At 53.4% G+C, this 14,706-nt stretch overlaps 1 protein-coding gene across 1 annotated transcript; it reads right to left on the bottom strand.

Moving 5' to 3' along the window:
• Positions 1–227: 227 nt before the first annotated feature.
• On the bottom strand, positions 228–8,562 carry SLC30A2 (solute carrier family 30 member 2). The gene is made up of 7 exons (XM_012440252.2): positions 8,113–8,562; positions 7,406–7,552; positions 6,188–6,341; positions 5,338–5,494; positions 4,506–4,611; positions 2,376–2,510; positions 228–1,540 (listed from the first exon to the last, which is right to left on the bottom strand). The coding sequence occupies exons 1-7, from the start codon at positions 8,129–8,131 to the stop codon at positions 1,395–1,397; spliced, it is 864 nt and encodes a 287-aa protein (XP_012295675.2). The 5' UTR covers positions 8,132–8,562; the 3' UTR covers positions 228–1,394.
• Between the last annotated feature and the right edge of the window lie 6,144 nt (positions 8,563–14,706).

Here is a 14,706-nt window from a genome sequence, read left to right on the forward strand (position 1 = left end):
GCTGGGAAGGCACAAAGAGGTCGTTTCACAGATGGAAAGACAGAGATTTAAAGTGGGAGGCAAGTGACCAAACCCACCTCCTCCCACCTTGGGCCAAAACAGAGTCAAGACAAACTCGCTGCCCCTGGAGAGGCTGGGAAGCCCGCCTGGCTCCTCAGTAAGGCAGCCTCAGGCCACAGAGTTCACTGCCTCCAGGGTGATGAAAGTAACCATACAACAACCACGGGTCCTTGGCCAACTGGCTTTTGTTCTCAACCCTGTGAGGGAGGCATTAACCAAGAAGGTGGAGCCAGGCCAACTCGCCCAAGGCACTTGCTTACAATGGCAGAGACAGACCCTGTGACACAGGACTCCCTGATAACTGAGTAAGTTGTCTTGATGAGTTGGGGACAGGTCTCCCCTCTTGCATCTTGTAAACACAAGCCACCCCTAAGTTGGGAATCTTCACACACAAGCCCCGGGAAGCCGTGGTCTTCCTCCTAGCTGGCCTCTGGGCCGAGGGCAGCCCCCGCTTCTCTCCTTCTCCCTCCTCCACGCCCAGGCTCCGACTGAGTCAGGCCAGGTAGGCAGCAGAGCTGGCCCAGCTGTATCTTTCTGGAGGCTTGGAATCCCCGGGGACACTCTCAGGGCAACAGAAGTGCCAGAGGGCTTGCAGGCTGTTAATGCAGAACCCAAGAAATCTCTGTACGCCCCCTCGCCGCACCATCTGTGCCAAGGTTCTTTTTTGTATTGGCACAGCTGAGGGAATAAGGAAAGAGGAAACCAGTCCCTTACTTAGGAAGAAGCCTCTCCTCTCCAGGAAAGGGGACATTTGGCTCATAGCTGAGGTGACTAAGGCACAGACAAGCCTCAGGTGCCTCCTGGCTCCCTGCCTCAGGGGGCTGGAATAAGAGTGCGGGGTTCTCACCCCGTGACCTCCTTAAACCCTATTGCTAAAGGCAGAGGAAAGGGCTCAGAGTCATAAAGACAAAGGCCAGCCAAGCTGAAATGGGGGACAATGCAGGCCGTAGGGGTGCACTGGGGCCAGCCTCCCCCTGGACGTCCCGTGGCTCACTGCCTTTGTCCCTGTGAGTGGTAGAGCGACATCTGCTGAGGATTAGGCTCAAACACAGCCTTTCCAGACCTAGCCCAGGGGCTGGAGGAGCAGGGTCATACTAGCTGTATACCCGCTGAGTCCCCACCCTGGCGCTGGCTATAGTCAGATGGGGGAGGCAGGGAAGAGCTCCATTCCTGAAGTGGGGCAAGGCTCTACAGTGAACATGAAGCAGAGGTCAGGAGGGGGGCCCGGTTTATACCACAGCTGGGGTAGACAAAGTCCTGGCTGGGCCTGGGGGACACTCAGTCCAGCCACCTGCAGGTCCTGTCCATGCCCCAGTTGGCACCTGGCCAGGCAGTCAGTCCGAGGGGCCCTGGCATGCCTGACAGTCCTTCATGTCCTCCGAGTAGTCCTCGATCTGGATGGTCACGGTGTGGAAGTGGAACTTCCCCTGGAGGCGGCTGCTGGCTGTCTTCAGCACAGCCTGGGCATCTGTATTCTGAGCTGGGGGCCAAGAGGACACAGCGGGGGAGGTACCAGAAAGCTATTTACTACTCCTGGCTCTTTGGAACCATCAGGAGCCAGAGTCTCATACCCCATCCCCAGCAGAACAGGATGGGGGACCATGAACATGGAGAAACCCCCAGATTCCACTCCTCTGCCAGGTACCCTCCCAGCCCAGACCTGGCTGATGCCTGAAAGAGCTGATAAAGCATTGGTCTTAGGGCCAGGAATCTGCCACCTACTGCCATATACTAGCTGCAAAAGCCTGGGGCCGGGCGTGGTGGCTCATGCCTACATGTAATCCCAGCAATTTGGGAGGCTGAGGCGGGCAGATCACCTGAGGTTGGGAGTTCGAGAGCAGCCTGACCAACATGGAGAAACCCTGTCTCTACTAAAAATGCAAAAAAAATTAGCGGGGGGTGGGGGTGGTAGGGGGTGGGGGTGGGGGTGGTGGTGGTGGCGCACACCTGTAAGCCCAGCTACTCAGGAGGCTGAGCCAGGAGAATCACTTGAACCCGGGAGGTGGAGGTTACAGTGAGCCAAGATCTCGCTACTGCACTCTAGCCTGGGCAGCAAGAGCAAAACTCCATCTCAAAAAAACAAAAGGGTTGGGGGCCTGGGCAAGTACTTTACCACCCAACCCCAGCCTCAGTTTCTTCATGGATAAATGAGATTGTGATGATCAGATGGAATAATGCGTATCAAGTACTCAGCATGAGGCTGGGCCTAATGCATGGACACTGTGAGCATCTGGGGTCACCTGGACCCGCTGGGGATGGCACCACACCTTTGGCTGCCTGCCTCCCACCCCACCCTGAGTGTCCCAAGCACTCACCAATGGCGATGTGGACAGACAGAACAGGCTGGGCCACGGTTAGGGCCCAGATATGCAGGCTGTGCAGGGCTTCCACCCCTTCCACCGACAGCAGCAGATCCCGCACAGCTGTGAAATCCATGCCCTTGGGGGTTCCTGAGGACGACAAGGACAGGGGCTAAAGGAAACTGCCCTCCCACACCTGCCCATTGGTGCAAGGCTGGCTCCTGCTCCTCAGGCGTCATCCCCTCAAAGAAGACCTCCTTGGTCAGCAGGTCTGAGGCTGCCTTCACCTCCCATGCTCTCCACCCTATCACTCTGTTGCATTTCCTCTCCACCCTTAACACTGTCTGAAATTATTTGTGAATTTACTTATTGTTAGTCTCCCCCTCTAAAAATGGACACTCCCTGAGGGCAGGACAGTCTCCTTTGTTTACCACAGTATCCTTGGTGCCTAGAACAGTGCCTACTCCATAGTAGGTGCTCAATAAACAAATATATATATATATATATATATATATATATATATATATTTTTTTTTTTTTGAGATGGAGTCTTGCTCTGTCGCCCAGGATGGAGTGCAATGGCATGATCTCAGCTCACTGCAACCTTCCCATCCCAGGTTCAAGCAATTCTCCTGCCTCAGCCTCCTGAGTAGCTGGACTATAGGTGTGTGCTGACATGCCTGGCTAATTTTTGTATTTTTAGTAGAGATAGGGTTTCACTGTGTTAGCCAGGCTAGTCTCTAACTCCTGACCTCAGATGATCTGCCCGCCTCAGCCTCCCAAAGTGCTGGGATTACAGATGTGAGCCACTGCACCCATCCAATCAATATATTTGTTAATGGAAAGAAGGAAAGAACAGATCCTGAGAATCCTTAGAGCCATCCGGGGCACAATCATCATCTTTATCATTATTGCTTTTTTCTGAGTCCATCATATTCTTGGAGAAAAAGCTCTGACCTGCAGCCAGATAATCCTGCTAAGCCCAGGTCAGCATCCTACTCAATTTCAGACTGACCTTGACCACACAGAGGCCTATGACCCTGGCCCAAGACCCCAGGCCTAGAGCATAAGAAAACCAAGGTACAGGACCAGGTGTGATGGCTCACACCTGTAATCCAGCACTTTGGGAGTCTGAAGTGAGACAATTGCTTGAGCCAAAAAGTTCATTACTTGAGCCTGGGAGGTCAAAGCTGCAGTGAGCTGTGGTGTCGACAATGCACTGTAGCTTGGATGACAGAGCAAGACCCTGTTTCAAAAAAAAAAAGAAAGGCTGGGCACGCTTGCTCGTGCCTGTAATCCCAGCACCTTGGGAGGCCGAGGCAGGTGGATCATCTGAGGTCACGAGTTCGAGACCAGCCCGGTTTCGAGAAACCCCGTTTCTACTAAAATATACAAACATTAGCTGGGCAAGGTGGCAGATGCCTGTAATCCCAGCTACTCCGGAGGCTGAGGCAGGAGAATCACTTGAACTTGGGAGGCAGAAGTTGCAGTGAGCCGAGATTGCACCATTGCACTCCAGCCTGGACAACAAGAATGAAACTCCATTTTCAAAAAAAATAAATAATAAAAGGTAATTCAGGGCAGACCAGATCATTCTCCACTTCTGACAGTTCTCCGACCTCACAAAGTACAGCATGTCCTCCCAGGGTATGGCGTTGTTTGGCCCCTGAGATGTAGGAAACGCCTGAACTGCAGTGGATTCAGTAGCTTTGTCCAAGACTGACTGTCCTTTTCTGAGCCTCAGTCTGCCCCTCTGTACAATGGGATGCATAATCCTCACCCCCTCTGTCTTCCTGAGAGAAGGCAGCCAGAGACTCGGGAAGTGTATTGGGGAGGGCTGGAGAGCTCCAGACGCTACAGATGTCACCCCAGAAGCCACCTGACAAGGCAGAGGAGGAGGCACCCTTGGGCTAGGGGGAAGGGAAGGCTCGGGCTGGGGATGGTTCCAGAAACTGCCACACCTAAAAGCCCAGGCTCGATGTCAAGATCAGCCCTGGGCCCCAGGAGGCTGTCCAGCCTATGTGGGGGCTCCAGATCATGGCTCCCCACCTAGGTGCTGGGATGCCCCTGACACACACATACCCCATTTGAGCTGATTACAGCTTGACAGTCAAGAGCAAAAAGGGAGCTGCAAAGCCCAGGTTACCTTCCATCAACACCACGATCACATCTCTCAGGATGGTCAAGGTTGTCCCCAGAACCAAGATGGAGAAGAGGAAGGTGCAGATGGGGTCTACATACTTGTATTCTGGCTGCAGGAAGAAAGGAAGGCATCTAACACCTCTGCTTCCCTTCTCCCCTCCCACCCAGCACTGTTGGGGAGAGGGGCTCTCTCTGGTGGGTGGGCATGAGCCTCGCTTTGGCCCTGCCTCCCAGTTTTCAACTCTTTATTTCACATCTGCAAGAGCAGAAAGGACAGACCACAGTTCAGAACGAGGCAGTCCCTACCCACCCCTCCTTCTCAAGAAGCTGAGACATGGACAGAGCAAAAAGGAATCTTAGACACCATGTGATCCACCATCCATCCCCATTTGACAGATGGGGAAATGAGGCTTCATTAGGGCAAGGAACTCACCCAACATCACACAGCTAGCAAGGAGGAGAGCCAAGCTTCAGAGCAATGCCAATGCTTGGCTCTTTCCACTATAGCTCCTTGCCTCTATGTGATGGGCACTGCCCAGGGTTTGATGACACACAGTTGTGGGTTTGAATTTGGTTCTATGCCTTACCAGCTGTGTGACACTGTGCAAGTCAGTGCACCTTTCTGAGCTACAGAAAACACTACCACCTACTCTTTAGGTTGTTGTGAGGATCAGAAGTGCCGACACTTGGTAGCTATCGGATAAATGTTCCCTTCCTCACCCTTTTCCCCAGAACTGGGAGGGAGCTAGAATCTGAAAAGGGGCCCCTGCAGAGAGGATACCCAGGTGGTCTACACTCCTCTGCCACCCCCACCGCCCTGTGTCCCCAGCTCCGACCTTGAAGTATAAAATATAGGCTGCTACTAGGATGCCCACACTCTGCAGAAAGTCCCCGATCACATGGATGAAGGCAGCTCGGACGCTGGGGTTCTCTTGCTGCTGGCTGGTGTTGTGGCTGTGCCCGTGGCCAGACTGGTGAAGGGTCAACCCCATTCTATGGAAGTGGAGACAAAGCCAAGGGCTCACTGAGGTTGCGGATGGAGGTCACCTATTAGGGCTAGCCAACTTGCAGGGCAAAAATCTCAAGCCCCCATACCCTGTGATCTCTTTGGCCATGTGAGAAGTCCAACCCACATGGCCTTGGTTCAGAGAGCCATGGGAGATAGGGTTCAGCTCCAAGGCCGAGCTGAGTCTGGGCACAACAATGCCACAATGCCAAATCTCAGAGCAGGAGGGCATTACAGAGGTCACTGTAAGTTCACTCCATCATGTCACAGATGGGGAAACTGAGGCTCTGAGCAAAGGAGATAAAGAGCCCAAAAGAGACCCATGCTCAGTACACCATTGTCTCTAACTGAGACCAACTTCAGACTTGGGTTCTGCCCCTAGGGACATCCACTCCTGCAACAACTAGCCTCTTCCCGCCCCACTTCAGGTATGAAGCCACCCAGATTAGTCCCTGCTATGTATCAGGGAGTGGGTAGGGTTGATGCGGACTCAGATTTACAGCTCCCAGTGTTCTTGGCCTAGGCGTAAGATAGGACCCAGGTGTTCCAGGTGCCAGAGCTCAGACCATTAGGGAAGCCCTGTCCCTGTGCCCTATGCTGGAAAGTGGTACGGTCTCCTTCCACAAAGCAGACACAGGTATGGGTGTGAGACCACAGGCTGGTCTCGGGGCCCCACTCACATGACGTTCACAGCCACAGCGCAGCCCGACGTGATCAGCATGGTCCCCCCGTTAATCTCATAGTTCCCAGAGATCAGCCGCTCCACAGCCAGGTACACCAGTACCCCGGTCACCACCCAGATGGACAGCACAGAGAGCAGGGCTCCCAGGATCTCTGAGGAAGAACCCAACCCCAATACTCACCTCGGCATGGGCCCTGAGGCTAAAGAGGTTTCCCTCTTCCTTCAGGATCCTCCCCACCCACCCCCAACACAAAGTCAAGGCCTGGGTCCCACTGGGCTTTGCTGAAGGTATGGCTGGCATGGCTGCTCCTTACCCCACCACTCATATATTTGGGAATGTCAGAGCTAGAAGGAACTAATAAGTCATCATCTGGGTCCACCTTTTTTATTGTGCATGTAAAGAAGCTGGCTTATTAAAATATATGCCTTTTGTCCAGCTAGTAAACTGAGGCTTCTGGGTAAGAGAGGCTGGGCCATCTCCCACAAAGAGGAAGATGACGATGCAGCCCCAAGGGAACAGAAGAGAGGTTAAAACCTATACCTTCCAGCAGGCTTTGCCGGCCTTCCCCTCCCCCGCCCCAGAGCTGATCCACAGATTTATGTGCAGTGTTAATGCCATTGTCATTTGTTCTTGAAGCTTGGCTACTGCACTTCTATTTTTTTTTGAGACGGAGGCTCGCTCTGTGGCCCAGGCTGGAGTGCAGTGGCATGATCTCGGCTCACTGCAGCCTCCATCTCCCGGGTTTAAGCGATTCTCCTTCGTCAGCCTCCTGAGTAGCTGAGACTACAGGCGTGTGCTACTACACCCAGTTAATTTTTGTATTTTTAGTAGAGATGGGGTTTCACCATGTTGGCCAGGATGGTCTCGATCTCTTGACCTTGTGATCTGACTGTCTTGGCCTCCCAAAGTGCTGGGATTACAGGCGTGAGCCCCTGTGCCCATCCCACTACTGCACTTCTTAGGACAGTGAACTTTGCTTCCCTGCAGACTGAGAGCTTCTGGATGACTGAAACCAGGGCTCCCCATAAGACTGGAATTTCCCAGAGGACAGAGGCCATGGCTGATATCCTCTTCCCCCATCCCCCATCCAGATTACCCTCCTGGCCTCACCTGGAGGAGGAATGGGGGATCCACCCATTATAGCTACCTAAGAACCCCTGTTCTAACTCTCACCCTCTCTCTCAACCCCATCTCCAGCCAAACCGCAATCCTCACCAGCTCTCTGCCAGCCAAAGTTCATGGTCTTGGTGGCTGGCCGGGAGGACATCCAGAGGGAGAAGAGGCTGATGAGCATGCTGGCAAAGTCAGTGAGCAGGTGCGCTGCATCGGTCATGACAGCCAAGCTGTGTGCCAGGTACCCACCTGCAGGGGCAGGGCCAGAGGGTGGAGGGTCCTTATCAGCTCCCCAGAGAGCTGGCTCCCCAGGCTGTGTGTGCGGCAGGGAGACCACAGGCTCTGGAAAAAACCATGCTGAGTTCAAGATCTCTCCACCCATGAGCTGTACAACCGTGAGCAAGCAACCTACTCTCTCTGAGCCTCAACTTCCACTCCCTGTGAAATGGGCCACCAACATCTTAGAGGGTGGATGTGCACATCAAGTTCACATAGGGACTGGAAAGCAGAGTAGGTACTCAGTAAATGCTCTTTCCTTCTAGGAATTCAGGCCTTCCCTTAGCTACTAGCTGTGCGTGATCTTTGCAAGTTACTTAACTGAACATGCCTTGGTTTCACGGTCTGTAAAATAAGAAAATAACCTCACCCATGTGATAACACAGGTTGTTGTTAGCCCTGCATCAGATAATGTGTATACAAAGGCTTAGCATGGTGAGTGTTCAGTAAGTGGGGCTATTAGTGTCAGTATTGCTGGGAATATCCAGTCTATCCATGCATCTACTTCATTTAATTAGCCCAAAAGTACTTACCTATGACTTCTCCAATCATGAACACCAGGCAGATGGCAGAGGCTACATAGAGTTGGCGCCGGGCCTGCCCCTTCTTGGGGTCACAGTCACTGCTAGGACCCTTCTCAGCATGGCAGTAATGATTGCTCTCCACAGCCAGCTCAATGGCCTGCAAGTCCAGACCAGGTCGGGGCAGAGGGATCCAGCCAGCCCCCTCCTGCCACAGAGACCCAGTGTATGGCCTGGCCGGAGAGGAAGAGAGGGGGCATGCTCAGCTCTGAGACGGGGCAAGGAGGGCGGACTCTGGTCCCATTTCTCTGTGAGGCCTGTGTCCACTGGGAAAAATAGCTAAGGACGCTCCAAGTCGACAAACACTGAGGAGTGACCAGAGGTGAGAAGCCTGTGTTCAGACGGGGATGCTAAGGGAATGGGAGTCTTGGGGTCCTGGTCCCGGGGTGTTCCCTCCTCCTCAATCCCTTCAGAGGCCAGAGGAGGCGAAGACCCTGGGAACCGGCCAAGTGGGGTGCAGTCCAGTGGAGCACGGGGAAGGAACAGAGCGCAGGCTCTGGGAGAAGAGCAGGTCCCCCTCCAGCACACTTGGGACACAGGGCCTCCCCGGGGCGGGACTGCCTGGGGCAAAGTGCTGGGCGGGGCGGGATTCCAGGCAGGAGAACCGCCACTCACCCGCCCCCAGGCCACCCCCCCGCCCCGGGCAGGGGTCAGGATCTGTGCTGAGCCCCAGGGGACCTTGGGCCACAGCCCTCACCTCACCCCACCCTTCCTGCGTGGCCCCAGCTTAAGCCGCCGCCAAAACGAACCACTGCTTGGATGGCAAGCGCGGAGGTGCGTCGGCTGCCGCCCAAGTTCCCGCCCGTCCCCAGGCTCTCGCCGTACCGGACTGCGGGCCTGGCGTCCAACAGGTGCTGCTTCTCCGTGTCTTCCATGCTGCCCCGCGCCGGGTCCCGGCAGCGCTGCGGCCGCCCGCCGAGTGCGCCCTGGAAGTTGCGCGCGGGACTCCGGGTGGCGCTCACCCGCGAGCTGCGCTTACTCCGACCCGGCCCCTGCGGTCCCCCGGCTGCCGTTGCGGCTGCTGCTCCGGCTCTGGCTCCGCGCGCCTAGCGCCCCCACGTCTCAGGTCCGCCGCTGAGCCTCGCGGCCGCCGACTTTATCTGGGCCTCGCCACCCCGTGTGAAGCGGCCCGCGGCGCGTCGTGTGCAAAAGCCCCCGGGGAAGGGGCGGGGTGGCCGGCTGCAAAGGGCGCCGGACTGTGGCCCCGCGCACCCGTGCCTGCACCCTTGGGGCACGCGGAGCCCACCTGCCGGTCGCGAGAAGATTGCCAGCCTTCGCCCGGCGCGGCGCCCGGTGTTGCTGAGGACGGGGTGACGGCTGCGCTCCCACTCCCGCGCGGGGTGGGCCGCGTCCCCACCGAAAGGTTCTCGACCTTGATATGTGGAAACCTCTTTGGTGGTCCCAATGGCAGGACTGTGGCTCCTTGCCTCGGAAGAGGGTCTCCAGAGGCTACTGGGGCCGCGTCTGCCCCCCTCCGATTGGCGGCTGCCCTGGGCTTGATCATGATCCCCTCTCAGGCCAGAGACTACCGAGGTCGCCTTGCGTTCCCGCCCTCCTGCTAGGAGGGTCCTAGGGTGGTCTGTGCCGCCCTCAGGCTGGGGCCAGTGTCTCTCCCTAGCACCAGCTGGGACTGATCAACCCATCCTAGCCACTGAAGCAGCGCCAGCTCCTCTCCTGTGCGCTCTGATTAGAATCAGGAGTGACCGGCTTTATCTCCATCTGCACAGAGAATAGTGTCAACGGCAGTCTCCATCAAGGCAGAGCCCACCACCTCCACGGCCACCACCCCTTCTCCCTTCCTCCCCCAGCGGCTGACCAGCAAGCCTGGGAAATGCAGGCAGAAGGTGCCACCGTGTTGGTACCGCTGGGAGAAGCCCTGTCCCTCCTGGCCAGCTTGGTGCCCCACCCACTTGAAGCAGCCTCCTTACCCTGGTGTTCTTGGAGATTGGGGGGCCTGTGGCCCCCACGCTGGCCTCTGACAGGTGACCTCTGTGTAGAAACAAGCTGCAGGAGACCTCCCTGTCTAGTCAGTTCGTCATCCCCAGCACCCTTGGTCTCTAGGACCATAGGCTTGGTGGGTGTGGGCTTTCACAGAGACAAGAGTCAGAGGCGCAGGCCTCTTGGCCACACCACTGGGGACAGGAAGAGGGTCTTTCAGTCTCTCCTCTTGTAGGAAAAAGGATGCCAGAAGTGAGGGTGTGACATTCGCCTGCTCTGCTTGGGTCCTCGCTGAGTGCCTCTGTCTTCTCAGGACTCTGGTTTTCTTCTGGAAAACCTCAGACTTCCTGGTTTTCTTCAGGTCTCCTCTGAGCACCAGCAGGCTCAGCATTATCTGGAGGTGTTACAATTCTGGTTACAGATCCTGCATCAGACCAACCGAACCAGAATCTCTGGGTGTGAAGCCTGCGTATTTCCAAGATTCAGTAGGTCTGGGGCAGGGCCTGGGAATTTGTATTTTTAAAATTCTCTGGTGCTATTGTAGCATTATTTTTCATTTTTATGTATAGCAGTTATGATTTTTCTTTCTTTCTTTTTTTTTTTTTTTGAGACGGAGTTTCGCTCTTGTTACACAGGCTGGAGTGCAATGGCACGATCTCGGCTCACCGCAACCTCTGCCTACTGGGTTCAAGCAATTCTCCTGCCTCAGCCTCCCGAGTAGCTGGGACTACAGGCATGCGCTACCATGCCCAGCTATTTTTTTTTTTTTTGTATTTTTAGTAGAGACAGAGTTTCACCATGTCGACCAGGATGGTCTCGATCTCTTGATCTCATGATCCACCTGCCTTGGACTCCCAAAGTGCTGGGATTATAGGTGTGAGCCACCGTGCCCAGCCAGTGGTTATGATTTTTTTAAGACAAAGTTTCACTTCTGTCACCCAGGCTGGAGTGCAATGGTGTGATCTTGGCTCACTGCAACCTCCGCCTCCTGGGTTCAAGTGATTCTCCTGCCTCAGCTTCCTGAGTAGCTGGGATTACAGATGCCTGCCACCACGCCCAGCTAATTTTTGTATTTTTAGTACAGACAGGGTTTCACCATGTTGGCCAGGATGGTCTTGATTTCTTGACCTCGTGATCCGCCTGCCTCAGCCTCCCAAAGTTCTGGGATTACAGGCATGAGCCACCGTGCCCGGCCATTGTCTCCCCTAATATAAAGGAAAAGGGAGAGAAAGAGGGGGAGACTACCTGATCTGAAGGTGGTGAGAGAGCTATTCAGCATGCTAAGCACAAGCTGCTGGGCTGGTCTGGTCTGATGTGTTGAGGTTTCAGGTGGGTCTCTTCCCAGAGCAGGAGCAGGGACGGGCTGGTGTCCCCAAAGGAGTACCCCTGTCCTGGGTTTCCGGCACCAAATGTTAAATGCATGCTCTGAATGAAGAGACCCCCAAACAGGCTTTGTGTGAGCAATATGGCTGCTTATTCACTGGCGGGCTGAGGCCGAAAAGGGTGTCAGTGGAGGGCGGTGGGATAGGAGTTGGTTTTATAGGTTTGGGGTTGGCAGTGGAAAATTACAGAAGTTACAATTGGCTTTTTTTTTTTTTTTTTTTTTTGAGATGGAGTTTTGCTCTTGTTGCCCAGGCTGGAGTGCAATGGCATGATCTCAGCTCACTGCAACCTCCAGTTCCTGGGTTCAAGCGATTCTCCTACCTCAGCCTCCCAAGTAGCTGGGATTACAGGCATGTGCCACGACACCTGGCCAGATTTGTATTTTTAGTAGAAATGGGGTTTCTCCATGTTTGTTAGGCTGGTCTTGAACTCCCGACCTCAGGTGATCTGCCTGCCTCAGCCTCCCAAAGTGCTGGGATTACAGGTATGAGCCACCTAACCACCTACAGGTGGTTTTTTGCAAGCTGGGAGTGGGTAGTAGGTTTGCAGGCTGGAAGGGGGTTGTAGGGTGTGGAGTCACGAGGTTGGCCAAGCTTGGTTACAAAATCCAATGGCCTTGTCAATTGAGGCCAGAATAAGAAACAATAGAGAATGTCTCAGAGTTAAGTAGGTGCCACAGGGGTTGATCATTTCTTCCTCTTTCTGTGATCTTACAGCCATTTCATGTTTTCTCAGAGATGTACATGCAGTTCATGGGGGTCACCATGCCATCCACGGCACGGTCAGACCTTACACAATTAACAAGTATTTTCCTGGAATTTAAGCTTTAACTGATTACCTGAAGTCTCAACTGCTCTCTCTTCTCCCCAGTAAGTGAACAGATATGGGGCTGAAATGCTTGTTGTTTACAAAATCAGTAGTCTGGAGAAGTAACGGAACATGCACACATTATAATACTGATTTTTGTGATTTCAAGGTGATGAAAGCCTCTGTCTTTTCGGTCTCAGATTCCTCCTTCTGGCCTCAAATTCCTTCAGTTTTCTATGGGAGGATACTTTGGGAAATCAAACCATAAAGAAAAACAAGTATGTGATTGTCAAAAAAAAAAAAAATTGACAGCTTCTCTTTCTGCTAGAGGGGCACATGGAGGGCTTCTGAGGCCTGACAGTGTTCTTTTTTTTTTTTTGACCTGAGTGATAGTAACATAGGGTTTCATTTTACAATAGTTTATTAAACTCTACGAGTAGTTTCATGCACTTGTATGGGTGTATGTGTGTATTACACCATGTTTTAAAAATTAAAACAAAATGCTTCAGAACTTGAGAAAGGACTGGAAATGAGAGCAAAATCTGATTCCTTGAAATTCAAAGTTAGGAACTGAGTTAGCCTTAGAAAAACTCCCAGAAGTGAAAATGGGCAGAGGTTGTGAGGGTTTTCGAGCACTGTCCTAAAGCGAGTTCCACATCACTGTAGTTCTGGAGGATGTCAGATGCATAGGTTCGGAAGTTCAGTCCACACACACAAAATGAGAGGCGTAGGGTCAGGCAGCATTCCAAGAACCATGAACCTGATGGTCTAAAGTTAATTCACTTTCTTTACAACGGGACTACTCAGACCCCTTAACTTGCTGCTGTGATCTGAATGTCTAATGGGGGAACAGGCTCTGTGGTGCTCCTCAAAGTTACAAGTCCTTGGCTTATCAGCCCCAGTGAATGCACTGTCTTGGATTTGCTCTGCCTCATCTCTCTCCAGGCCCCTGGCTTCTGGCTCATGGAGATCCTGGATGCTACTGGGCCACGGTCACGACTTCATGCCCTAGTGCCGGTGGCTGACTTGGCCTTGCCTGGAATAAGTCTGGGCACCAGCCTGGCCTCCATTGTGTTCACTGAGGTGGAGACAGCAGTAGCTCCCCAGCCCTTGTCCAACCCAACTGGACCGTGGAGGCCCTGGCACCTCCCACCACTTCTAGACGCAACTGCAGTACCACCCTGTGTGGCAGGTGACCTTGCTCCCCCTGCAGCTGCGCCACCCGAAGTCAAGGCGGGATGAACAGCATGGGAAGCGGGAGACAGGAAGGAGCCAGCAGACACATTTCTTTCTTTTCTTCTCTCAGATAAAGGGCTTTGAATCACTTTCTGTTCTTTATGGCCTGCTGGAAACATCTCACATGACTGAGCAACCAGCCCCGTCTTTGGTGAAGCTGTGGCCTGCTCAGCCATGCAACACGTTGTACCTGCTCCCCTCTGTGCCTGCTTCGCTTCCATTTTGCTCCCCTCTGTTGGCCTCAGGAGTGTACCTGGTAGGTTCTCAGAAAACAATACCCAGAAAGGAAGGCCCCAGAAACAAATGTTCCTCTCTGACCTTCTCCTGCCCTCCTGTCTCTGACCCCTTATTTTTCCCCAAGGTTAGCCATAAAAACTACAATCCCTTTTCCTCAAAGCCTGCCATAAAACCTAAAAATATTACTCCACGCCGCCGGAGAGGTGGCTCACGCCTGTAATCCCAGGGCTTTGGGAGGCCGAGGCGGGTGGATCACGAGGTCAAGAGATCAAGACCATCCTGGCCAATATGGTGAAACCCATCTCTACTAAAAATACAAAAATTAGCAGGGCGTAGTGGCGCATGCCTGTAGTCCCAGCTACTCAGGAAGCTGAGGCAGGAGAATCGCTTGAACCTGGGGGGATGGAGATTGCAGTGAACTGAGATTGCACCACTGCACTCCAGCCTGGTAACAGAGTGAGACTCCATCTCAGAAAAAAAAAAAAAACACATACAAATTGTTCAATTTCCCCCTTCCTTTCTGTGTAAAACTGGCCATAGGAAATCATTTGACCTTTGACCTTTGTCTGATTGTAGGTCAGAAGACTCCCATCCAGAGAGAGTCCTGCCCCATATGAGGAAAGAAGGAATGCTGCAAGGAGACAGGCCCAGAAAAATCTCTTATATATCTTTTTTCTTTTCTTTTTTCCCCTTTTTTACAAAAGCTGTGGTTTGGAGCCGAGAAGAATCTCGACAGACAAGCCCTGCTGGCTTCCCACTCCGTCTATCAGCATTAGATCAGGACCCTCTGTCCAGTCGTATTTCTACACAGCCGTCCATACTTTGTTGAACCTAAGCCTAAAAATGACAGTTTCTCCTGTATCTTTGGGTCTTCATTCTGAAGACTTCTGTGTCTCATAAAACCACAGTCAAATACATGTGTGTATTTGTGTGCCTTTTCTCCTA

The sequence above is a fragment of the Aotus nancymaae genome, unplaced genomic scaffold, assembly GCF_030222135.1.
Source record: "Aotus nancymaae isolate 86718 unplaced genomic scaffold, 86718_ANA_hifiasm-v0.15.2.pri h1tg000053l, whole genome shotgun sequence".
Classification (NCBI taxonomy): domain Eukaryota; kingdom Metazoa; phylum Chordata; class Mammalia; order Primates; family Aotidae; genus Aotus; species Aotus nancymaae.